The following is a 26,863-nucleotide window of genomic DNA, read 5'->3' as shown; positions in this document are numbered from 1 at the left end:
GTTAGCCTGACATCTTTCTATAGCAATTCTGCCAATAAAATCAAGGCAAGTACTTTTTAATTGCATACATATTGTATCTTCCTAGTAGAATTAAGCTTCTTTTTTTCAACAACAAAGAAATGAAGTGTTTCCTATGAGCAAGTGACTGGAGCTTTGAGGATGAAAAAGAAAAAAGAAAAACTTACCCTCAAGGAGTATTCCTTCTATCTGAGCAGAGATGCTCTGCTTTTTTATAGTAGATTCTTTTAAGTGCTTGCTAAACTAAATTGAGTTGAGTTCTAGGTCATTGGCTGAGGTTGCAAACTCAATTCATGTCACAATAAAGGAAGAATATTCCTAAATTTCCAGAACATTCTGCTTGAACTGAAATGCCATCCAAAATGTTTCAACAGAAGGCACAAGCACAGCTTCCTAGAGCAGCTCCTATTGGTCTGGAAATACTTCAAGAATGGGCCTCTTAACTAAACTCAGCTGGCCACAGGGTAATGAATCTTTCAGGTACTGAAATTCTCCAAGACCAGCTGCTAACTAAGCCCAAGCCCAGGTGGCTGCTGATCTGTGGAGTTTGGCATCGTTATGCATTTGGACTGTTTTTAAGATTTTGTGCTTATGAGTTTATTAGAGGCGTTAATTCAGGAACACAATGTCTCTAAATACCACAGTATGTCTCTAAATACTACATGCTCAAGTTTCCTTTATGCCAAGTACTTATGTATGGAGTTGTTCTGACAGTGATGCTTATTTGCCTTTGTAGTTTATTTGTTTGTTTGTTTGCTTGCTTGTTTTGGGTGATCAGAGGACTTAGGGTTTAAAAGGACCTTATAAATCACAGGTTGCAAGGTCAGTAGGCAAGCATTTGTCAGGTACCTGCTATGAGGTGCTTAGAGTCCAAATCTAAGAAGCTGAGTGAGGAGAGAGAACATTATAGGCCTGAGGAAAGCCTGCAGAGGCCCTGAGCTAGGAATGGCAAGAATCACTTCTATGTTGTATACTTGAGAGCTGGAAGAATTGTGATGTCTGTGACTGAAACAGGAAAATGTATGTGATAGTTTGAGTTTTGTATTGGATAGATGCAGTTTAAGATGTCTGTGAGGGACCTCGGGGCAGAACTGGAACTCAGGATAAAAGAGGAGGTGTGAATCTATAAGTTTGGAAGTGGTAGTTGAGTCCTTTTGAGAGCTGATGAGCAACAGCACAGAGAGAAGAGGGAAGAGAGTCCCCAACTGAACTTTGGTGTCAGCCTTGGATAGTATGTGGATATGGGTACGGATGGCGATCTTGTCGAGAACAAGTGGTCAGATAGGGAAGGGAGAACCAAGACCCAGATGTTGTCTTAGGAGCAGGAAGTGCTTCAGAGATGTCCAGAAGATGGAGGACTCAGGGAAATGCCATTGAATTTAGCAAGAAAGAATGATTAGGGGCAGCTAGGTGGTGCAGTGGATAAAGCACCGGCCCTGGATTCAGGAGGACCTGAGTTCAAATCCGACCTCAGACACTTGACACTTACTAGCTGTGTGACCCTGGGCAAGTCATTTAACCCTCATTGCCCTGCCAAAAAAAAAAAAAAGAGTGATTAGTGACATTTGAGGGAGCCCTTTCAGTCTAGTGTTGGAAGTAGAAACAAGACCATGAGGTGTGGGAATGGAGAGGAAGTAGAGCCAGTGAAGACAGACCATTTGCTGGACATTTACTATGAAAAGGAAGAGTGGTCCAGGATCAGTGAACAAACATTTCCTAGCATTTCTATGTGTGAGACGCTCTGTATACCCTCCTTTTTCTCTTCAGCTTTCTTTGGTGTCTGAGAGGGCTGGGACTGGCTTTATTTGCCTTTATATCCCCGACTCTTGGCACAGTGCCTAGCACATAGTAGGCATTGTCAGTCAGTCAGTGTTCATTGACTGACCAAAGTGAACCAGCCCCTGCTTCCAGAAGCTTCTCTTCTTTGGAAGGGTCACAGGAACATTTTTCAAGGAGAGAAATTTGTACTTCTTTCTGGGCAGCCTTCTAGAAGCCAGTGGATAAAGAGAAGTTGAAAATTAGGGAGAGAGAAGGGAGGCTTAAAGAGACACGCTTACAGAGAAAACGGGTAAGGGGAATTCATCCTGGACAGCGCAAGTGCAGGAGTGGGTGTTGGCAAGAAGAAAGGCCCAGCTCCTCCTTTGAGAAGAAGGGTGGCTCGTATGGAGGTGGTTTGAATGTGGAATTGGGAGGGCATTCCCCACATGAAAATGTTCTTTATTGTTAAATACTCAAAAGGTTTAACAGTGTGAAACTGAAAGAACTCAAATAGCTGGTGACAACAAAGATCTAAAATGTATTTCTATACCTATAGCACCAGCGACTATCAAAGATTGAGAGCTCAGAGTAATTTTAATGGGGTGTCATTTAGACTGCTAAAATGATAGATTTGGTATCTTGGTGTGATTTGCTCTAGCTTCATTCCACATATAAATGAAGGACCTACAACTTATCGTTTGCAGCTTCTTTTTTGCTTTGTGATGAAATTAAGGAAAACAGTGCCCTCTAATGAATTTTCAGTGTATTGAGAATGGAACCTTTCATTGCTTCCAGCATAGTTGGTTGTTTCCCCTTCCTAGCTTTAAATTGATTGTATAGTTTTGGAACCTAAAATGAAATTTGCCAGCTGTGTTTCTGTTTATGAGGATGTACATATTGTCTTCTGCCTTATAATTTCTACATAGTTTTGCATGATGTCTTAGGACCTCAGTTTCCAAGATTGTGCAAACTAAACCTTAGGTTTATGGCTAAAGAGTTGTCAGTTTATGGATACAACTGCTGATATATCTTACTGCTTTTAATTTTAGACACATCTTGAATTTTTCATAAACTTCTAGAGAATCAGACTTTAAAAGACTTTGCGGATTAAATGAATTTTTTAGTATTGCCTTTCTCCTGTAATTGATTAGATGGGCTCAATATGCACTGGCAGCTACATTATTAAAAGGTGTAATTGGCACGCGAGGTGAGTTGTTAACACATACGGCATGGAATTCAGTGGCTGGAATCTGTGGACATGTTTTCTGGGTTTTAAAAAGCAGGTTTTTAAGAATCACACACTTCTGTGAAATTAGATGTCTTCATTTAGAGTTCAGGCTTGATTGAGGCCAGAATGGTTCAGATCCTCCTTTACTTAACCATGATTCCACGGTTATACCCATGGAATACTCAGCCTTGATTTAGTTGAGCACATCTTCTCTGGCTCTTGGTGGGCTATACTGGCACACCAATCACACCTCAAGGAGACCTCCTGCCACCAAAAAGCTATAGTTGAGTCTTGATTTCAGTACCTTTTAAGGAAAAATTGGCCTAACCCATGTGGCAAGTATTTTTTTTTCTATCGCACCTTTTAAGTGTAGTATGTAACAGATTAAGGAATGGAGTGTTTTTGTTAATCAGAATTGCCACACATACCTAATTATACATTTTCAGAGAATCTTAATATGATTAAAAAACATAACAGTGCTCATAAATATGTCTTATTTTTCTGAAGGGACTTCAGCATCTTGTAGTTCATCAGTTATTTTTACTAGTGTCTTAGTTAATAGACATTTATGATAGATAGGCCCAATAAACGCTTGTTAATCTTGACAGGAAATGCAAGTGACCATTTTGGTGTTTTTTTTTCCTCCAAGTATTAAACCAAGAGCTAAGACTGTCAGAATGAATCGGGAGAGGGGTCCTGAATGAAAGTGTAGTATCTACCACAATTTCATCTCATATTTAGTGGAACCTTTATGTAAATGCCAGTTATGAAAAAAAATGTGACTATAAAGTAGTAAAACATGATCACAGAACTTTAGATTTTGAAGGGAGCTCAAAAGTAGTCTGGTCCACACCTGGACTTAAAAAAAAAAAATGACTTCTCAAGCAGAGCCCAGATGGGTCATCTCTCTGTCCCACTTATATTTAGGCATCTCTGCTTGTAGAGGAGAATGTCCTCCCTCTTTCCCTCTTCGGAGAGCCCACTCCTTCCTACTGGAAGCTTTTCCTTATCTCAAGACCAGGTTTGCCTCTTTGACACACATTATTTACCCATAATTGTTCTTTGTTCTTCCGTCTGGGCCAACCAGGACAGGCCAATTCCCTAGTCTTGGAATTCAGATACTTGAAGACAGAGACTGTGTCGTGCCAAGTCTTTTTCAAGGCTAAACAACCCCAATTGTTTTCATAGGTCCTTAGATGACTTGAACTCAAAGTTCACCTTCCAGGTGAAGCTTATTACAAGCTTCCTAAAATATTGTGCCCAGATAGGGAAGAGCTGTCACCTCTCTGGTTTTGGATACAGCCTCTCTTAACTTTCTTGGGGGCTATATCCCATGCATGCAGTTCAGGGGAACCTTTTTTTTTTTCTCCTTTTAATTATACAGTTGATTTTTTTGAATCCAAATATATTTCTCTTGCTTTCCCCCTTTTAGTCTCTTTACATGCCTCCATCTAGATATACATACATAAATGGAGATAGTAAATTTCTACCTTCCTGATCGGCAGAGTTATGTTTTTTTTATTTTTAACAAATGGTTTCAAAATCCAATAACTAACTCTTCATGTGGAAGATTTTTAAATAGGTTAGAAAAATTGTTTCCAGATTCTTCAAGTGTATAAGTATGAGGTTTTTATAGGAAACACATCATTATTTGGCAGCAAAAGCCTAATTTTCAAATGTCTTGCTAGTAATCGTGATGGCTTCATGCTGTCATTAGCCCAAGGTTCAAGGCACACCATACAAAAAGGATGATTTATTGTTACCGTTAAGTGATTGTAAATCCATATTTTAAATAGTCTTGTTAATTTTGGGGGACCTATTTGTCAGACCTAATTAAGTTGTTATTACTTGGTAACGTGCTTGACAAAAAGTCCATACCAGGAGAAACGTCAGTGCTGTCATTTTCCTTTTTGTTTGCTCAAATTCACATTATTAACATTCTCTCCAATCCATGCCCTCTGTGCAGGAATCCATATCTCCACTTCGTGAGGGTTAGTGTAGTTAAAACTAGTTAATCTATAAGTTGATTTGACCCAAGAAAACTTTAGTCATTATGTGCTGGAGGATGCCCCCACATCCACCCCACAGCGTGGGCCAATTCCAGCTCTTCCCTCAAGATGTCACGTACCAGATGTGACATACGTCTGTCTGATTAATAGACTAAGTGAGGGCACCAATATGAATCTGTCTTCAATTTTATTCATACAATTTGATTTCTATCTTAAGATAAAAATACATCAAAAGAGAAATTCCCAATATTTTCTTCATGCTACCCAGTGGATCATCTTGCACACTTCACTTTGGAGATAACCACAATAGGCCAAGCATGATTGTTTTCAATACCTGCAGCCATTTTCCTTGCTCCAGAATTTTTAAAAATCACTGCATTAAAGCTAGTACTTCCTTGATTTTCCATGGAGAAAAAGGAAATATCTAACAGCAAAATTTCTCCCATAATACATAAATACATATACCCATAATCTATGATACGCATACCACCACAGTTATGACATGAGAATGAGACACTAGACTCAGGAGTCGCTTAACACTTAATTTTCCCACCTAGTTCACAGAAGTGGGGAAAAGATAGTGACGACATGTCAGCAACTTTGGTCATTGCTCTGAGAAGGGCATTCAAAGCCTGTACTTAACTTGTTTTGGAAAACTGTCTCTTTGAACTAATTTTAAACTGCATAATCATGTATTCACAACTAGGGCACAATACTAACGTTATTTCTTTAGGAACCATTTCAACTGTGTGGGTGTAGGTCCTCTCCGATATCAAGAACTTCCCCTGTTTTTTACTTAACAGAACATGGTGGGCTGAGCCACAAGAAGGCTAGTGGTCTTGGGTTGACATCGGTTTGGGGGTAGTTTTTAAAGCAAAATTGTATGAGGAGAATAGGCATAAGGAATCGGTGTAACTTTCTGTCAGATTGGGCAGAACTTCAGCTGCACGTAGCAGTACTCCTGTTTCTGTGTTCACTAAGAAGGCCATTTTTTTAGCCTTGACTTCTGTCTCTTGGAGAGTCTGAGGAGGGAATGTTAGTAAGGTGATCATTTCATCTCTTGTCAGTTTTGTCTTATCACATTACACACAGAGAATAACCATGCTTGCCCAGATTGGCATTTTAGGCTTTTGTAAGGATTGTACATTAACTTATTAAACTTTTGAAAATGGGAAAGTTTATCACCGACAGGCTTTCTTGTTTTTTTATTTTCCTTAAATGGAGTCTGAATTCACTCATGTTACTGGGTTTTATAAACCAGTAAGACCTTCTTTCCTATTTTGTGGTTTAGGTGGGAGGTATGCGAAAGTGTCATTCATTTAATTTAATAACCCACTGTTCAAATCTAAATTCAACATTACGATTACAGTACAGTATTTACTTTCCATTTTTGCAGCCTGTCAGCAAATTCTAATGATGTCACTGAATTCCACTGTGAGGGGGCTGGAAACAGGACTGACTTTTGTTTGTAATTTTGAATAGTTCTTCTGGTTAGCAGAGGAACTGTACATATCCACTTGTATTTGTCACTAGGCACAGAAACATTTCCACCTTTATAGACCTGAAAATCAATGTGTTTTTCTTTCTTTCTTTCTTTCTTTCTTTCTTTCTTTCTTTCTTTCTTTCTTTCTTTCTTTCTTTCTTTTCTCTCTCTCTCTTTCTCTCTTTCCTCCTTTCTTTCTTTCTCTCTTTCTCTCTCTTTCTTTCTCTCTTTCTTTCTTTCTTTCTTTCTTTCTTTCTTTCTTTCTTTCTTTCTTTCTTTCTTTCTTTCTTTCTTTCTTTCTTTCTTTCGACTCCAGCATTTAATCAGGCAATTTTCATTAGACCAAGGGCCTATGATATTTCAGGTACATAGTTGTTCAAAGAACTTGTCCAGAAAAATCTCTAGACTTCTGGTTACTAATAAGACTTTATCCCTTCCTATTTTTTTCATGTTAAGTGATCAAATCTGGTTAGTTTTCTACTGATACTTGTTACTTTATGACTTTTCCCAATTAATTTTTAGTGTGTTTTGTGTTGTTTAAAATCTAAATTGTGGGTTCTAATCTGTGCCCCCCCCCCAGTCTTGGGGGGAAGCTGGCTAAAATCACTGATAAATTCAGCAAGAGTTTAGGCTTTTAAAGATTTATTAAAATATATATTATAAGTTAGTGAAGAGAGATTGAGAACAGATTCCTTACAGCATGGAAATCCTAGCTCAGATCTAATTTGGTATAGCCAGAGAGAAAGAAAGCAATTTCCTTTCCTAGCAGCCCACATGAAATCTCAAGGTGGTGTCCGAATGACTAAGAGCCCCGCCCCGCCCCCCCCCCCATCTGCCACCATACTCATCCCTCCTCACCAAAAAGAGAGTTCTTCTATGAGTGAGCATCTACTTCCTCATTCCTCTCTCCCTCCCCCAAAGGGGAGGTCCTTCAAGCTGGTTGGTTGAGACTGGTCTCTTGCTGACGTCAGTAGTATACTGACATGTCACTCTGGGCCGGCGAGGTGTGGTCTCCATCCAATCATCCTTAAGTAGGTACTTAGTTTCTTATTCTCCCCAATTCAAACAATACTAAATCAATCAGGTGGGGCCTGATTATTTTATCACAGTTTATTGAAAGCAACTCAAAAGGCCTTTTTTTCTACCTGGGAAAATTAAAGTACTCCACATGTGAGAAGTCAGGCACCTGCATTCTGTAGTGATAGCTATTAGGTTGACTCATGGCAACCACGGCTTCCATCCATGGCTTAGGTACAGAATTGTTTAAAACAGCGTGTTTGCTGCACAAAATTACCAGTGGGTAGAAATTAGGGTGTGGTAGTATGTATCTGTAGAACACATATAAAATATGCCCCCATACACAAGAGCTATTCCCAGTCAGGTTGTCACGGCCTGTATGGTAGGCTGCCTTTGATGCCTTTTGTGTCAGTTGAAATGAAAAGCCTTAGCCGTGATAGGAAGGAGTTATCTATCACATCTATTTTTCCATTATTGATTAGCAGAGTTCCTGATTCTAGAGGAAAAGGATCTAAGCTTTCTAAATAATTCTATATACCTTCATTTACAACACTAACCTACCTATATAGTTAATAGATTTGTTTCTGGATCAATTGGCTTGTGGCAGTTTATTTTCCTAAGGCTAACAGATGCCCTTTGTTTTTACTTATGACTCATAGGGCTTTGCTATGGAAGAGAGTTGTTGAAGCATGATTGAAAGCCACATCATCAGTCAGATTGTTCTATAATCTAGAAAGTTAGTAGTATTGGAAATTATTTTCTATTTTGAAGTTTTGCAAAAGCCATTTTGTGTTGGACATTCAACTTACATTTCTCTACATGGGTGTGTAAATATTAAGACTAAGTGAACATTTTTTTCCTGCAACAAATATGCCCTATTATGTGAGCTTTGCAAAGGAAAGACCTTGAGCCTCATGCCAGGGGGCTGTTTGCAGTAGGATTGAAATTTAATGAGGAGCTAGATAACCTTTGCTAGCATGTGGCATTTCTCGATACCGTGTTTATATGCTTTGTGACCCTGAAAAGACCCATAGCCGTGTGAATTTTTTCAGCATCTATATAGCCATGCCAAAGAGGAAGGCAGACATTCCTTCAGTTACGTTTGCTGAATTCAGGCTACCGGCAGTGTTGATTCAAAAATATGAGAGGGCAGAAAGTATCCCATGGCAGAGGGTACAGATCCACCAGGGGTGGAGAATAAGGATTGAGGAAAAGCCATTGGTTGTGATGGTCGAGATCTTTGGTACCTTTGGAAAGAGCCGTTTCAGGGAAGGAAGATACTGAAAACCAGATTTCAAGGGACTGAGAAGTGAGTGAAAGGAGACCAGGCGTTGTGAGCAGTGAGATGGAGCAGAGCCGTAGTGGGACTGCAGAGAGGCAGGGCCAATTGGAGGAGGACGCCCAGGCATGTTTGTGGGCAGCAGGGAAGGAGCCATTGTGGCTAGGGAGAGGTTGAAGGGGAGGGGGAGGAGGAGGAGGACATCCATCTAGAAGAATGGAAAGGGATTGAGAGAGATGGCCCAAGTAGAGCATAAGACCCTGGTGAAGGAAAAAGGAATGGAGGGCGGTGTAGGAAATTGGGGTGAAGAGAGCTCTCGTAGCATGTGTCTTCTCTTCTCAGTAAAGTATGAGATGAGGTCCTCCACCGAGAGAGAGAGAGAGAGAGAGAGAGAGAGAGAGAGAGAGAGAGAGAGGAGGTCTGCATGAGGATAAAGAAAGCCCCTGGGTATGGCATTTACGTTGGCTATCCAGGAAAAAATACTTCACCCTCCAAAGATGATGCAATATCGTTCCTGACCATTGGATAAAAGCACCAAAGCCAGCCTGGCCTGGCTTATATTCCTTTGAGAAACAAGATTACAGTTTAAGGAGCAGTCCTTTATTTTTCATATAAAGGAAGCAGCACCACAAAGCTCTCTAACCGGTTCCCTTCATAGATAACTACCAGTGCCTCTTTTATTAGCCTTGAGCAGTTGCTAGAAGCCTATTGGAAGTCTTCCTCATCTGTCAGGTTTCAGGCAATCTCTCACCCTCCATCACCATCCCTCATCCTTCCCTTTCCCTGGGAAAACAGAATTATAGACAGACACTCCTGGATAATGATGTGTTGCCATTAGGATATGGAATCTTTTCCCTTCTATTTATCCACATTTTTTTCTCTTCCTACACTCTGTAGGACTTTCCAGTTCTTATAGCCTCCTTTCTTTCCTTTTCTTTCTTTCTTTTTCTTTCTTTCTTCCCTCCCTTCCTCCCTTCCTCCCTTCCTCCCTCTCTCCTTCCTTCCTTCCTTCCTTCCTCCCTCCCTTCCTCCCTCCCTCCTTCTCTCCTCCCTCCTTCCCTCCCTTCCTTCCTCCCTCCCTCCTTCCTTCCTTCCTTCCTCCCTTCCACCCTCCCTCCTTCTCTCCTCCCTCCTTCTCTCCTCCCTCCTTCCCTCCCTTCCTTCCTCCCTCCTTCCCTCCCTTCCTTCCTCCCTCCCTTCCTCCCTCCCTCCCTTCCTTCCTCCCTCCCTTCCTCCCTTCCTTCCTACCTTCCTCCCTTCCTCCTTCTCTCCCTCCCTTCCTTCCTTCCAGCTTTCCATATTAGCTCCTTTGGGTTCCTCTCCATCCTATTACACTTAACCACTCCAGGTGTATCTGGGCACCCCCTTTCCTAGATCCAGGTACTTGAAAAATCTGGACCAACTAAAAGAACAGGGGAGGGGAGGTGGAAGGTTTGAGCAAGCTTGTGGATTCCTTCCATATCATTCCTATATGTGGCTTTTTCTAGAATCACTCACATTCTTCACCTGGCATTTCCTGAGCAATACCAGAAGGTGGTCTTCAGCAGTGGTCACGCTCTGTAGCTGTTGGTACAGACTTTCTTCATGCTTGCTGGGAATTCCCCTCTCTTAACAGGAAGGAATAGTGGGCTAGAGGGTAGGCAGGGGGAAATTCTTGCCTTATACACCACATGATAGTCAAAACAGCAGGGTGGGGCATTTGTCTTTGCAAAGACCTCATTATCTTGAAGACAGTTTGCAGCATCTCGAAAGAGTATGTAATTTTGTCTTAACTGAAGAGTATTGTTTAAGCACCATTTTAAATAAAATGTGGGATGACAGTTTTAACAGTGATTTAATTTGATTCAACCTTTTTAATGTTTCCATGCCTGTTGAATTTAACCTTGTGTAGCTGCCCACAGAATTAAATCGGACAAGACTGCTGCGTTCATTGGGAGCATAACGGATTATCAGAAGCAGCGGAGGGTATGATGGTTTAAGACAAAATGTTGAAACTTATCTTTCTGCTTTAATTGTAGTCGGAGATTGGATTTGGGAAAATGGAGACCTATATTAAATTGGAAAAGCTTGGAGAGGTGAGGAATTAGCATGCAACTATTTTCTGTGGCTATTTTTTGCATTAAAAAGAATACCATACAAATATCAAATTGCTTATCTATATTGTCACTTTATACCCCCTCTTGAGACATAAGATTCTGCCTTTCTGTAGATGTACTTAGATTTTGCAAAAATTGATCTGCATGATATGTGTTATTCCTAGTTCAGCTATTTTTGTTTTGTGTTATTCAGTTTAGGTCTTCATATATTTCTGTATATGCCTCACATTTTTCATTCTATATGGTGATGCAGTATCCATCACACTGATGAGTACACTAGTCTGTTTGGCCATATACTCTACATTGTAAATAGGGGGGAAACCTATTAGCATTCTATTTTTTATCACCCTAAAAAAATCCCTCTTTTTTAGACGAATTTATATTGCTTCTCCTTTGCTAGATGAACAGATACTTTGTGATTTATAAATGTGAAATTGTTTTTTACATTAAGAGAAGAAATTTATAATGTTGAAAAATAGACACCTGAATGAGAGGAGGATTGGTGTTCTCATAAGTCTTCACTGACATTTCAAAATACTGCTGACTGAGAAATAAAATTTTCTTTATTAGTTGAATTTAGAAATTCCATTGAAAGCACTCTCTATGGCAGCATGCGAGTAATAGCAAATAGTATGATTCCAAACCCTTGAGATTTAAGGTGGTGTCCTGAATAATGAAAGCACATGTCATTGGGAGGTAGGCAGAATTACCAACTGTTAATGAAATCATAAAACTCAAACCCTGACCATGGTTACCTAAAACTTTCCACCATGACTGACCAATTTCAGAAAAAAACCCACTCCTCGTGGTGAGTAAACCAAAGGAAAAGGAGCAGGCATTTAGTGGGAACACCTTAAGAGAGCCAGAAAGATGCTAAAAATGAAATGGCTCATATAGCATGTGTTTGATTTAAATGGACAATTAACATAGAATTAGGAGAGTAACAGAAGCACTGCAGCTGGGACTTAGAACAGATCATCAGCTCGTTAGGATGAGCACACTGGTGTTTTCTGTATAGAATGGAATCTAGCTTAGAAATCCCCTTGGGGGCCTTTTCCAATCAAATCTGTATTGCATTGCATTTCTTGGTGTGACATTTTCTTTTTTGAATGTGATCTTAGGGAACCTATGCAACTGTATATAAAGGAAGAAGCAAATTGACAGAGAACTTGGTAGCATTAAAGGAGATCCGCTTGGAGCATGAAGAGGGAGCACCATGTACAGCCATAAGAGAAGGTGAGATAGCATTCTTTGTTGTGAGACATGAATCCTTGGGAACGCTTCTTAGAGTCGGGTTCCTGCAGCTTCACGATGGACAGATTTCATATTTTGTGAATGAAAACAGATGTCCAGATCAGTCTATTTTGTTAATTCGTATGACTGTGTAGTTTGCTAGTTCATTCCATGACTGTACCAAGACATTCTTGAATATGGAGTTGTATTGCTTTGGAATCAAAATCTTTCTATTTAGGTGCAGTTGCTTCTTTTTTTTTTTTTAATTAGAGACGGTATTGACTTCAATCAAATTCTTCTTTAAATAAGCTTTTGAATGGCATATTGTTAATTTTTAAATAAATTTAGTCCCATATAGATTTTAATTCATTTTCTTTATTTTTTCCTAGTTTCATTATTAAAGGACCTGAAGCATGCCAATATCGTTACATTACATGACATCGTTCACACAGATAAATCCTTGACTCTGGTCTTTGAGTACTTGGTAAGCATTATTTTTTTAATTTTTGGGGGGGGGCGGGGCAATGGGGGTTAAGTGACTTGCCCAGGGTCACACAGCTGGTAAGTGTCAAGTGTCTGAGGCCAGATTTGAACTTAGGTACTCCTGAATCCAGGGCCGGTGCTTTATCCACTGCGCCACCTAGCCGTCCCCTGGTAAGCATTATTTTAAAAATTTTATTCTATTCTACTTTTATTCAGCTTTTATCCTACTACCAAGTATATTACATAGGAAAAGAAGCTCCCTCCTATTGTCATCAAACATTTAAGTCCATGCCAGGGAGCAGGGGGTGCAATTATAAATAAGACACATACCTGCCCTCCCTCAAGGAGAGAACATGAGTTTATCCAAATGACTAACAGCAAGGGAGAAATGGATAACAGCCACAAGACTTGACTAGTCTTTGAGTACTTAGTAAGCATTCACCCCAAAATGCTATTTCAGGAATGTTGGGGATTTTTAATGGTTAGAAATGGAAATTCTAGGAATCTTTGCTATATTACTGTTATTTCCATGCCATTGTGTATATAGGCATGAGTTGGTAGGATTGAGGGTGCTCTCCAAGTGTTTTTAACTCCTTTCTATTTTATTACTTTGTGTTTCTCTGCCCCGCCCCCCCAATAAAGGTCAGTATGATTGAGGAGTCTAGCTTTATATAGTGTGAATAATAGAAAGAGGACTACGTTACAGTCCATGAGCACCAAGGTCCCAGTCCTGGCTTTGCTTCTTCAGGTCCTTGGACAAGTTGCTTGGTAGAAGAGTAGAGCTCTTGGAGGTCACTTTCCTCACCTTTACAGTGAGGGGTTCACACTAGAGGAGCTCAAAGACCCCTCCCAGGTCTAAAGTCAAGTGACCCTTTGAGTTTCACACTCTGGCCCAGCTGCTGTTCAGTTTTGATTATAGATACTTTAACTGCATGGGAACTGTGGAGCTTGATGCTGCATTCTGATGCTTGGAATGGTCCATTTTTTTCTTTCACTTTTTGGCTTGTATAGTTACAACTAAATCAGGTGGCACAACATTTATCCTTTCCCAAGTATGTACATTAATACTGCTCTCTACAGAAGGCTTCTTTTGGACGTCAGCAGTTCATTTTGTTGTCAAGGATGTGTTGTAGTTGTCCTTGTAAGAAGGCCTTCTTTCCACTGGTGAAGATCACCAGCCATCTGTAACCTTAGTAGACACGCCTCAGAGAGTAGACTAAGGCCCAGAGACATTCATAAAGGGACGGCAGTTGGACAGATACCCAGAAATGTTAGGGTTCTGGCTGATATCGGCATAAGTCATCAGTATGCCGTCTTAGTCTGTGTCGAGAAGCCTAGCACCAAGAGTAAGGAATGTTTGCTAGCCCTGCTCTACCCTCTCCTGATCGGGCCTGTCCAGTGAGTGCAGTGAAACTGTTCATGGATCCATTTATCCTCAGCATATGAATGATCTCCTTCAAAGGAGTAGAAGCAAAATGATGCTAAGAGCCATTTTGTTTGAAATGACATTTTCTACATTAGCTTTAGGACCAAAAAAGGCACCAGATTGAGTGTTGTTGGGCATGAGGACCTTCTTGCCTAATCTGTGGGTCATTAGTGAACTTTTTCTAGTGACCTCTGAAAGAGCTCTAGTTCAGCCATAGAAATACAATTGTATTTGTTAAAAAGAATCTGTAGTCTCAGAACCTAAAATGGAATTAAGTTTGCATGCGTTGGTCCCACTCAGCATGCGGCTTTTATTCTGCTAGCAAGCATATGACATGGGAAAAGAAGCTCCCTCCCTTGTCATCAAACATTGGAGTCCACCCCAGGGAGCAGGGGGTGCAGATATAAATGAGGCACATTCTCCCTCGAGAAGAGAACATGCAGTTACCCAAATAACTCTGACGAGGGAGAAACAGTTAACAGCTGGGAGAGATAAGAACAGAAGCGCTGGGAGCAGCGCGGTGAAGACGACGCCTGGCTGGAGTGGGATTTCATCCAGGCCTTCTCAAGAAGGGCAGGATTCTGACTGCTGTGAGCAAATGCAGAGAGGCTAGAAAAGCCGCCACCTCTGTGGCTCTAGGACAGAGGCCTCGTGAAGGAATGGGAGGGGATGAGTCTGAACAATAAGGCGGTGCTGGATTGTAGAAGGCTTTAGGGAATGAAGGTCAGGCCAAGGGAATGAAGAGCCATTCGCCCAATGAACGTTCAGTTTTGCTTTAGGAAGGTTAGACGGACAGAAGGTGGGTTAAAGCAGAGGCATGAGGCCGGGCATTCAGTCAGAGTGCCGTGGCGCTCAGCTGAACAATGGTAATGGCAGGCATTATGGGAAGGACAGACACAAGGGCTCTTAGAGAATGTTATTGACTGTGGAAGTAAAGTGACAGGACATGGGGAGGATGAGCTAAAGGAAGTGCAGAATCAGAGGAGAGTGACGTTTGAACCTGAGCCATAGGGAAACTTAGAGGGTGAGGGAGGTCAGACAGACAAGTGGCATTTAGAAGGAAAAGGACGAATTCTTTGTGGAAACAGGTTAAATTTAAGTGTTCTGCAGAGAAATCCGGTCTGAAAGTAAAGGTTTTGGAGTCCTCTCTATAAAATGCTTGTTATAGGGTAGGCTGGAAATAAATGTTTATGGAATTGAATTGAGTGTAAGCCATGGGACCAACCGAGATTTCTGAGGAATAGAGAGCTGAAAACAGCAGTGGAGCCAAGTACTGGCCTAACTTAGACTTAAGGTGACATGACAGAGAAGGATGAAGGAGAAGCAGGAGAAACTCCTAGAAGAGGAGTGGTCAGCAGAGCCGCCACAGAGCACTGGCCCCTGGGTCTGGCCTTAGGAGATTGCCAGTAACCTTCAGGAGAATGGTTTCTTTGTTCTAGTAGAAGCAGGAGGCCCAGCAGCAGCCCCGGGGTGAAGAAGCAGAGGCCTTGGATACCCATGCCCTGTCCCCCCCAGCTGGTCTCCCTTGGGTGGTGTGAGGAGGGAGAGCCTTGGGGCAGGGGGGCCCAGAGACACGAGGGTCTTCAGGGGAGAGCAGCAAACAAGAAGTATGAGAGGACGGTTCAGGCTCCTGAGCCAGTACAGTACTAGACAGGAAGAGCCAGGAGCAAAGGGCTAGTGTTAGGTGAGCTGCCTCTCGCCCTTTTGAGCTATTGATATTGGACCCATTCACTTGGATTGTAGTTGTTGAACAGCTGTTGTGCCAGAGACACCGAAAACACTAGACCATGACCTGAAGTGGCAGAAACACCTGCTTTTTCCAAAGATTGGCAGAAACAGGAGAGAGATGGAAGTGCTCTCCAGAGAGGTAGCAGGTCAGAGGAAGGCACTGTAGGGTATATTTGTAAGTACATGGGAGAGAAGCAGTTGTTGAGAGACTGAAGATTCAAAGGTGAGAGGGCATCATTGATAGAGCAGGGTCCCAGAGGAAGAAATGTGCAGCTTATATACACATGGTGATAGAGCTCGTAAGGAGCAATCAGAAGTACTCAGACCCAGGTTTTTGACACTTTCCTAGGGTTTGCTCTACTGTATGTGGGATATTGGGGCTTGGAAATAGAGAGTGTTATGACTCTGACTCAAGTCAGTGAGGCTGGTGTCCTAACGGTGATCAGTCAGTGATGGGGATGAGGATGAGAAGGGGGAGTGAAGGGCATGAGCCTCAAAAGAGAAAATGGGGGGTTTGGGGAAAAACAATGGCATGGAAGCAGAATTGGATACAAAGAATTAGGACAGCCTTTCCCTGTGGCCATGTAAGTGAGTGGAGTGGAAGAGAGAGCGCAGCGTGTTTGAAACAGGCTGAAACGAGGGAGGAGAAGCTGAAAGGAATATTTAAAGAAAGAGTTGAGTATGTTTTTGTTGTGGCTGCCCTGCTGTCCAGTTGTGTCTAACTTCAGTGGCCTCTTTTCCATGGAATAGCTAGATGTCCAAAAAGGCATTAACTGAGCTGGATAGATATGAGCGTATAGGAAGAGATGTCATGGAATAGGTGTTTGTTCCTGGGCAGATGAATGAGAGAAGCATGTGACCATTTGGGAGGGGGAAGGAGGGAACAGAGGGAGGACTTGTTAGGCTGAGTTTGCAGTTGGAATCTGGAGAACTAGGTAGAAAAAGCCTGTGATTCCAGTGGAACATTAGTGTGATGATGCGGTTTTCAGAAACATTTGCCTTTCCACATGCTGGGCTTCTTGGAAATCTCAGAGCCAGCTTTGTAGACTTGTCCAAAAATAGTTCATTATAGTTTAAGTCAGGGCTTCTTGAACTTTTCCCACTCGTGACCCATTTTTGCCAGAGAAATTCTTACATGACCCCGAGTATATAGGTATATAAAATGGGTACACATAACCTTTTACTGTTGCCAGATTTTTTGTGACCCCGACATTCAGTTACATGATCCCATAGCGGGGCGCAGCCCACAGGTTAAGAGGTTTTAAATGAAGTCATTGAACATTTGTGTCATTGTACTAAGTTCTGTTACTGTGTCCTTGTAGGACAAAGACTTGAAGCAGTACATGGATGACTGTGGCAACATCATGAGCATGCACAATGTGAAGGTGAGTGGAAGGAGCTCATGGGAGTACTGCTCCAAACCTAATTCAGCCCTTAAGAAGGAAGTTCTCTTTTCCCTTGTGTCACTACCACCCTATAAAATGAATGTTAAAAATAAATATATGGGGGGGGGTGAGTAAACCAACCCAGGTGAATCTCACTAAAGTATTCCTTTAAATGGCGAGCTTCCCTGGTTCCCTAGTTTGTAGTTCCCCACAAAGCTAGACATGGTTCAGGATTAGATGTGTTATGTAAGGCTAGCGACGGTGGTGTGATCAACATGCAGGGTATTTCATTCTAAACTCCAGTCGATAGATAGCAGGAAATGTCACTTAACCATCCCACCCATCTCAGTTTTGTCATCTGTAAATCTGAGGGTGAAAGGAACACAATGTGATGTCAAATTTAGTACAGTAATAATATACTGAAAAACTCAGGAAAGAGTGATGAAATTAGTGAAATAAATTGATTATTCTTCCAAAAAAAAACTTGGATTAAAATTTGTACTGGCCAACCCAAGATCATCCAGCCACTGTTTGCTATGGGGCTCTTGGGCAAATAGGTGGCACCATGTCTGTATTTGACCCATTTTCAGTTCTTCGGGTGGGAACTTTAAATTGATTCCTCGTTTACTATTTTATTAGTAATTTTAGTATGTGCAAAATAAAAACCAATCTGAGCTAGTAAAACATCACTCAGAACATACAGCGGTCGTGTGGTTTGGTCAACATCCAGATGCATCTGGGCTTTATATACATTCCAGCAGAATTGTTTGCCTGCTTCCTCTGGGTTTTGATTGGGTCATGATCTAGATTTGTGGTTTTTACTTTCCTTCTGTTTTCACAGTAAAAATTTTACAAAAAGAATGAAAGCATTCATTGTTCCTCCTCTTCTAGGCTTCCTTATTTCCAGGCACCCTCAGTTAAGCTTTGTAACTGTGGGGGCTTCTTGTCACTTATCCCTTTACAACCTCGCTTGTCTTCATCCTCCTGTTTCTACTCTCATGGCTTCTCCTTAGTTGGGGCCCTCATCATCTTTTCCAGACTACTGTAATGGCCTCCCTGCCTTCCTCCAGTCTTTTCCCATCTCCAGTTTGTTCTCCACAGAGCTGCCCCTCCTAAGGCACAGATTGGAACACGTTGCTCCCCAGCTAAAAACTCTTCCATGGGTCCCCATTATCAAAGATATGAAATACGAACTCCAGACTGCCTCCTTCCCACCTTTCTGGCCTCATGAGCTCTGTGTTCCAGCCAGAAAATGGTGCCCTTCTCTGCACATATACACACCCTTCTCTCTGCCAGGAAATGTCCTCAACTCAACATGTCAGACTCTCTGTCTTTCTTTAATTAAAGCCCAAATCAGAAATCATCTTTTCTGTGAAAGCTTTGTTCATCTCTTACCCTCCCCTAAGCCCTAAATGCTTCACTCCCATTAATAACAAGTGTTCCACCACCACTGCCCTTCTCTCTCCCTCCTCCAGCCTAGTTTTCCCTATATTATACTCACTAGCATACATGTTATATTTCCCTCTCCTCCCTAATAGAATTTAAGCTCCTTGAGGGCTGAAACTGGGGTTTTGTTTTGTTTTGTCTTTGTGCTTCCTGCACCTCATAAGTGATAGATGTTTGCTGTATGATGATAGATGGATTGCTGTATGAGCCATCAATGGTGATATAAGGAGAATTAGAGGGGGTGGGGAGGCAGAGTCTAGCTATAGAGCCTCTATTTCTCTCAGCAGAAAAGTTGTTGAGGATAGTAATTTTAAAGTGAGCATTTTCAAAACTTTTCAACCTTAGAGGATAATTATATACTCTAGATCTTTGGGCTCTGTGTTGCATCAGCTCTATATTACTAGCTCAGCTCCTTTATATAACATAATTGCACATTATAATTAGAAACTTTATTTTCCATCATTCTCTTGCTTCTGTTTTTGTGACCTCTTAAGGAACACTTGTCCAACTCTCCATCCTGACCCATAGATTCCCCTCACCCTGACATCCTTGATCTAGGTCTATTTTTTAACAAATTCAATCTCACAAGCCAGTTTGGGGGTGGGGGGGATTTATGTAGCCAAATTATGTGTGACTTAACTATTTTAAATTATATCTCCTAGCAGAGAATAGGTATTTGAAATATTCCTTGCTATATTTTGGAATGTTGTCTAATGTTGTCTTTTTATGAATAAGCTTTTATACCAAGAGGAACAATACAGTGAATCTGAGAATATTGCAAAGCCAAATGCTTTTCAGCCCCAGATGTGGGTTTTCTTTATACAAGACAGTCTGGTTGTTTTAAACTTACTCATTTAATCAAAGGAATGTATATTGACCCATACGACTGATTTCTGTTTATCTGGGATGTGTGTGTGTATATGTATGTTTTGTTTTGTTTTGTTTTTTAGCTTTTTTTATACCAGATTCTTCGTGGTTTGGCCTACTGCCACAGGAGGAAGGTGCTTCATCGGGACTTGAAACCACAGAACCTCCTCATCAATGAGAAAGGAGAATTAAAGCTAGCAGATTTTGGTATGAAACATGAACTGTTTACAAATATCACAAGAGTAGTTCAGTTGTAGCCTGAGGGGAGGTGGGAAGCAGCCTCTGTAACCCCAGACCCTGGGCATAGGGTTCCAGGACTCTACTTGTGCCATCTGCCCCATCATTGACTGGGCTAGGCGTTAGCCCACTGCTCTTCTTAGTGAATAAGAATTTAAGAGCAGAAAATAAAGTGTAATTCAGTACCTTCTTTCTCTCTTCTGCCAACTTGCTCTGAAAAGATTCAGCTTTATATTAACAACCTAGGATCTCACAACCACTTGTTACACCTGGGGGGTTGTATAGTTCTAGGGTCTAGAATAAGTAAAAGAGCATTTGAAAACTGAACTGTGCTGACTTTTTTTTGGCAATAATTTTTTTTCCAATTATACGTAAAAACAATTTCAGACATTCTTTTAAAAAAATTTTTGCACTCCAAATTTCCTCCCTCCCACCTTCCACTCTCCCCCCAAGACAGCAAGCAGTTTGACATAGGTTATACATGTATAGTCGTGCAAAACATTTGCATGCTGGTCATGTATTGAAAGAAAACACAGACAAAAAATAAAGTAGAAAACAGTATGCCCTGATCTGCATTCACACTCCCATCAGGTCTTTCTCTGGAGGCGGATAACATATTTTATAATGAGTCCTTTGGAAATGTCTTAGATCACTGTATTTCTGTGAATAGCTAAGTTATTCACAGTTGATCATTGCACAGTGTTGCTGTTACTGTGTATTATGTTCTTCTGGTGCTTCTTACTTCACTCTGCATCAGTTCATGTAAGTCTCTCTAGATGTTTTTGAGACCATCCTGCTCATCATCACAATCATATACACCACTTGTTCAGCCATTCCCCAGTTGATGAGCATCCTTTTAATTTCCAATTCTTTGCCAACACAAACAGCTACTATCAATATTTTTGGTCAAATAGGTCCTTTTTATTTTTTTAAATCTCTTTGTGATATAGACCTAATAGTTGTATTGCTGGGTCAAAGGGTATGCACAAGTTTATAACCCTTTGGGTATAGCTCCAAATTGCTCTTCAGAATAGTTGGGTCAGTTGACAATCCAACCGACAGTGCATTAGTGTCTCAATTTTCCTACATCCCGTCCAACAGTTACATTGTCCTCTTCTGTCATTAGTCAGTTTGATAGGTAGGTATGAGGTGGTAACTCAGAGTTGTTTGAAATTGCATTTCTCTAATCAATGGTGATTTAGAGCATTTTTTTTCTTTCTTTTTCCCCCCCTGCGGTGCAGTGAGGGTTAAGTGACTTGCCCAGGGTCACACAGCTAGTAAGTGTCAAGTGTCTGGGGCCTGATTTGAACTCAGGTCCTCCTGAATCTAGGACCAGTGCTTTATCCACTGCGCCACCTAGCTGCCTCTAGAGCATTTTTTAAACATGACAATAGCTAACTTTGATTTCTTTGGTCTGAAAACTGTTCCTATCTTTTGACCATTTATCATTGGGAAATGATTTGTATCCTTATAAATTGGACTCGGTTTTCTATATATTTGAGAAATGAGACCTTTATCAGAGACACTTGCTGTAAACTTTTCCCCCTAGCTTTTTGCTTTCCTTCTAAATCTTGGCTTACCTTATACACAGAAGGCCCTCGAATTCTGGTTGAATCTTGGTTGTGGTTTAAGAGTGTTTCAGTGGTTACAGTATGGTTGTTATTGCTTGCTTAAGCACCTGAATGAAATCCAGATGTATGACCATGTAAAGAAAGAGAAAGAGAGGAGGTTCAAGGTGAGGAGAAGACATTTCATAAACATTTGCCTTCTTGTAATCTTCAGCCCTCCATTGATCTTTGGAGTTTTCATTTCCACTTGACAGGAAACAGTGACTCACAGAATTATTCAGTAATCAGTGAAAAATTCATTAAAATCTCACTTCTCCTCACATTTCTTTCCTTTATCTCAGTGGAATTCTTGGTGATGATGTTCAGAATGAGAAAGTCAAAGCTCTTGTATAAAGGTGTTTGTTAAGACAGAAGAGGAAAAGAGAGATGACTTGCAAAGTGATTAGAATGCCTATTCTTTAGAATAAAGAAAGACCAGTCAGTTGCTCCTGCCCTAGATCCCTGCCCCATCATCTCCTTAAGGGGTTGGAGAACGTCAAACGAATGCCCTAGTTCTCTGAGCAAGCCTGCTCAGTAACAGCTCCCGCAATTCACTGCTGGCCAAAGTCCATACTGAGAACCTATACCTATGGTTCATGGGAGCTAGAAGGGAAATTGAGATAAGGGGGATGGGGGTAGCTAGGTGGCGGAATTGACAAATCCAGCCCTGGATTCAGGAAGACCTGAGTTCAAATCCGGCCTCAGACATTTAATGCTTACTAGCTGTGTGACCCTAGGCAAGTCACTTAACCCCCATTGCTCCTCAAAAAAAAAAAAAGGATGGGGGAGACACCACTCAAGAAGTCTGGTTGGTTCTCCTGTACCTCGTCTTCAACATTATTAGCAAGCAGCTGGTGGTTCTCTAAATGCTACCCTTTAGTATAAAAGCAAATTTCTGCTTATTCACCTTAAAGCTTCTGTAAGCAGCAGCCCTGGTTGTTCTTTCTAAGCAGGAAAGGAACTGCATAGAGAGGAGGAATGATGTGGGAATAACATGGTGGGTCTTCTTGCCCAGATGGTGCTGGGGATGGAGCTGAAAATAGGCAGATACATTATTTACATGATTCTGATTCATGATCCTGTTTAGATGAAGACATGAAACCAAGGTAGTACAAAATGGATGTTCTTCACATTGTTGAAAATTTCTGACTGGTTTAGTTGAATTAATTAATGACACATTTTTTAACATTTACATATATGCATACATGTGCATTCTTGATAGTCTTTTTTTTTCTTTTTTTTTTTGTCGGGGCAGTGAGGGTTAAGTGACTTGCCCAGGACCACACAGCTATTAAGTGTCAAATGTTTGATGTCAGATTTGAACTCAGGTCCCCCTGAATCCAGGGCCATTGCTTTATCCACTGTGCCACCTAGCTGTCCCATGATAGTCTATTCTTGATAGATAATTAGGCATCTTTAAAATCACATGTAATGTACGTGCACACATAGCTTACATTTCAAATATCTTTTAAGATTATTCCTTTCCCAAACAGGTAAAAATTGTGTAACATAATACTAGTATTATCGATCAGTTGTTTCGGTCGTGTCTGACTCTCTGATCCCATTTGGGGGTTTCTTGGCAGAGATCCTGGAGTGGTTTGCCATTTCCTTCTCTAGCTCATTTTACAGTTGCAGAAACTGAGGCAGACAGTTCAGTGACTTGCCCAGGGTCACATAGCTAGGAAGTGTCCGAAGCAAGATTTGGATTCAAGAAGGATGAGTCTTCCTGACTCCACTGCATCATCAATAGTGGAGGTTCAGAGACACAAATGTGAATTCCAGCTGTCTTTTCTAGGTGGCCATGGATGTCCATATTATAGTAGTAGCATAAACAGAAACAGCCCTGGTGGTGCTTGCCTTTCATTACTGTATATAACCAGTGCTATTTCCTGGCTCATGCAACATTGATGGACTCTGAAGTACAAGCTGAAACCTTTTTACCTGACGAGTAGGTGAAGAAAGGACCTTTTCTGTTTGTCCCAATGAGTCTTGCCTTTCTCAGAGCATTCTGTGTCACTGCTACTCAGAAATTACTTGGAGTGACTTGAGGAGGCTTCTTTATAGTTATAGTAGTTGGTGAATTGATAATCTTAAGAGTTGTCCAGCAAAAGAAATTCAAAATAGGGTAGGAGGGGAAAGTAGGCTTTTGAGAATAGCATGTCAGATCTAGATCTCAGCATGGTCATGTTTTTGGATGTGGTAATCATCCCATCTGGGAAGAAATTATGAAGTTGGCACTTCATGAGGAAAGGAGGAACTTCATAACAATTAGAATCTTCATTAGATGTGGAAAGAGTAGGCATTTTTCATCTTCATTGCTTTTTTATATCAAGAATCCATTTTTTTTACTTAATAGCAGTTTATTTTTTCCCAATTACATGTAAAGATAGTTTCCAACATTCATTTTTTATAAGATTTTGCGTTGCAAATTTTCCTCCCTCCCATCCTAACCTCCCCCCCCCCTCAGGACAGCAAGCAATCTGATAAACAGGTTAAACATATTTTCACATTAGTCACGTTGTGAAAGAAAAATCACAACAAAAGGGAAAAACCCCAAAAAAGTGAAAATAGTATGTCTCACTCTGCATTCAGACTCCAGAGTTCTTTCTCTGGATGTGGAGAGCATTTTCCATCATGGGTCCTTTGGAATCATCTTATATCATTGTGTTGCTGAGAAGAGCTAAGTCTGTCATAGTTGCTCATTGCACAATGTTGCTTTCAGTTTCATTGTTAAGGAACTTCTGGTAAGTTTTGATAGCTACAAGTAGTCTTCAAAAACAGTGCACTTATAAAACTAGAATTGTGAGGTAGGAATAGAGGCTTTAAAAAATCCCCAGTCCAGTCATATTTTTCTTAAATGTTTTATTTTTCCTATAAAGGACTAGCAAGAGCCAAGTCAGTTCCCACAAAGACCTACTCCAATGAAGTTGTCACCCTGTGGTACCGGCCACCTGATGTTCTGCTGGGCTCCTCAGAGTACTCGACACAGATTGATATGTGGTGAGTGTGTGCACATGATGGGCTGCGTTGGTGTGGGCCTCCCTCTGCCCTGTGTTGGCTCTCTTCTCTTCTGCGAGTGGAGGGCCAGCCTCCTCCTTCAGTTATCTCACAGGACTCTAGCCTCTGAGCCTTATTTCTGACTGCTTCCTTAAGAGAGCCTCCTGCTCCACTCAGGCTGGTTTAGTCACTTCCCTGCTCTCCTGCCACAGTGCATTGGCTTATGACGATCTATCCTCCCCCTGTGGTGCCCTGGTCTGCCTGCAGCACAGAAGTGCCTCCTTCCCAGCTCTTCCTGAAGAAGCCAGCCTCAGGGGACCTCTCCTTCCTCAGAGCTTCTGTGAAATTTATTGTCTGCAGTATTCATTGAATGAAGCGAATTAATCCTCTGACTTTTAAAGCCTTTTATCTGGTCTTGAGCAATTATTTTAAATCTTATTGTTATTATCATTCAGCTGTTTGATTTTTGTCTCAACTAGATTGTAAATTCTTTTAAGGGGGGAGCTATCTTTGTATCTGTCATCAATTATGAGGGATAGCTCTATGGACAGGGATGGACAGAGGGGAAAATACAGGTGGCATGCTAACAATAAATCAATAAAAATCTTTTTAAAAAAGAATTGTGGGGGTGGGGGGGGCAGCTAGGTGGCACAGTGGATAGAGCACTGGCCCTGGATTCAGGAGGACCTGAGTTCAAATCTGGCCTCAGACTGTTGACACTAGCTGTGTGACCCTGGGCAAGTCACTTAACCCCAATTGCCTCACCAAAAAAAGAAAGAAAGAAAGAATTGGCAAAGTACAAACACATAAAGGATGGACACTTAGAAGGAAAAATATGAAACCATATTTATTCATTCCCCAAGTCAAAACTCTTGGATTCAGAATGCTGAGTGGAGGGTGGAAAGCAAAGGTAATCTGTTCTGGAGCAAGCTCAGACAAGGGGCGAGAGCATGAGGGAGAGCGGGGACAGGACTCTTAATCAAGCTGATTTCTAAGTCCAAAGGCATGAGGGGAGGAGTGCAGGCAGGTGAGGACCATGTCCAGCATGCAGCTGAGAGATTGGGCAGAAGACTGTCTAGCAGATGAATGTAAAGGGAAGGCCTGGGTGTGACGTTTCTCATGCATCAGTTGATTTCTCTTTCTTTTTTCCATTGCACGCACTAAAGGGGTGTTGGCTGCATATTTTTTGAAATGGCGTCGGGAAGACCCCTTTTTCCTGGTTCTACGGTGGAAGATGAACTGCACCTAATCTTCCGACTGCTCGGTAATGGTCACTTTCTTCTCTCTCAGGCTGCACCGGCATGTTTCCTGCCTACAGCATAGTGTCTTTTTTTGGTTTGTTTTTTGGCCAGGCAATGAGAGTTAAGTGACTTGCCCAGGGTCACACAGCTAGTATGTGTCAAGTGTCTGAGGCTGTATTTGAACTCAAGTCCTCCAGAATCCAGAGCCGGTGCTTTATTCATTGTGCCACCTAACTCCCTAGCTTCTCCCTCCCCCTTTTTTTTAAAGATTTGTTGAGTGTATTCTTAAAGTTGTTATTATATCTTGTTTTTATATCTTTCTTCATCTCTCATATGTCCCCTCTCCCAGAGAACTCTCTCCTATAGGAATTCAGTTCAGTAAAGATTTATTAAGCATCTGTTCTAAGTGTCGGGGATACAAGTGAGAATACAAACAGATGCTGCTGAGAGTCACAAAGGAGGGGCCTGGGAGGAGTTTACTGCCCTGCCCTCTGGTCTTCGCAGCAGAGGGGAGAGGCAGCTGAGAGGGTGTGGTCACCAGCAGTGGCCAAGCCTGACCTCATCCTGTGCGGTCTCCCCCACCCACAGCACCCGGTCCCACGGTCACTAAGCCTTCATTAAGCTCCCCGAGTGGTAGGCAAGACGACCTCAAGGAGCTCCCACTATGACTGTGCAAACAAGAGACCCCGGACAAATCGGAGCTCATCTCAGTGCTGTGGCAGATCAGGGCAGGCTTCTTGGAGGAGGTAGCTGGGGAATCCAGTGGACAGTTGAGCAAGGAGAGCCTTCCAGGCCAGAGGGATGGCCCAGGAACGTGGCCAGATTTGGTGGTGGGGAGGAGGGGGCGAGAAGGGGAGGGAAGAGAGCCTGGTCAGGAAGGGGTTAGAACCCCTAAGAGAGCACTCGGTATTTCACGCTGAAGGGGATAGGGAGCCACTGGAGTTTATTGACTAGAGCAGTGACACGGCCAGACCTCCTCAGGAGGAAGATCACTGGATAATGGACTGGGGTGGGGAGAGACCCGAGCTAAAGGGACCACTGTCTGCCTCAGGAAACAGTCTAGGCATGAGGTGATGAGGTGATGAGGGCCTCCACCAGTGGAGAGGAAGAGGGAGGGGCCTTTTCCTAATTTCACAGCCTGGTTTGGATGGTTGTGTGTTGTTACTTGCACACACATTGTTGCAGCCATCGCGTATATTGGTTTCCTGGTTCTGTTGTTTTCCCCCATGTTTCACTGTGTTCCACATATTCCTAATTTCTTATAATTCAGTCACCTTCAAATACAATCATGGATCAGGGTTCGTTTAGTTATTCCCCAATCAAAG

General features: G+C 41.7%; 1 protein-coding gene across 2 annotated transcripts in view; it reads left to right on the top strand.

Annotated features, from left to right (window-relative positions):
* CDK17 (cyclin dependent kinase 17) overlaps positions 1-26,863 on the top strand; it is a 146,813-nt gene that overhangs the window by 106,788 nt on the left and 13,162 nt on the right. For both annotated transcript variants that reach the window (XM_043965660.1, XM_043965661.1), the window contains exons 6-12: positions 10,811-10,867; positions 12,010-12,124; positions 12,511-12,605; positions 17,081-17,143; positions 19,540-19,663; positions 24,180-24,300; positions 25,464-25,561. In XM_043965660.1, coding sequence (XP_043821595.1) covers positions 10,811-10,867; positions 12,010-12,124; positions 12,511-12,605; positions 17,081-17,143; positions 19,540-19,663; positions 24,180-24,300; positions 25,464-25,561 — 673 coding nt within the window. The remainder of the gene's footprint in view (positions 1-10,810; positions 10,868-12,009; positions 12,125-12,510; positions 12,606-17,080; positions 17,144-19,539; positions 19,664-24,179; positions 24,301-25,463; positions 25,562-26,863) is intronic.

Source organism: Dromiciops gliroides, chromosome 5 (assembly GCF_019393635.1).
Source record: "Dromiciops gliroides isolate mDroGli1 chromosome 5, mDroGli1.pri, whole genome shotgun sequence".
In the NCBI taxonomy this organism is placed as follows: domain Eukaryota; kingdom Metazoa; phylum Chordata; class Mammalia; order Microbiotheria; family Microbiotheriidae; genus Dromiciops; species Dromiciops gliroides.
This window is presented reverse-complemented; position numbering and strand designations above follow the sequence as displayed.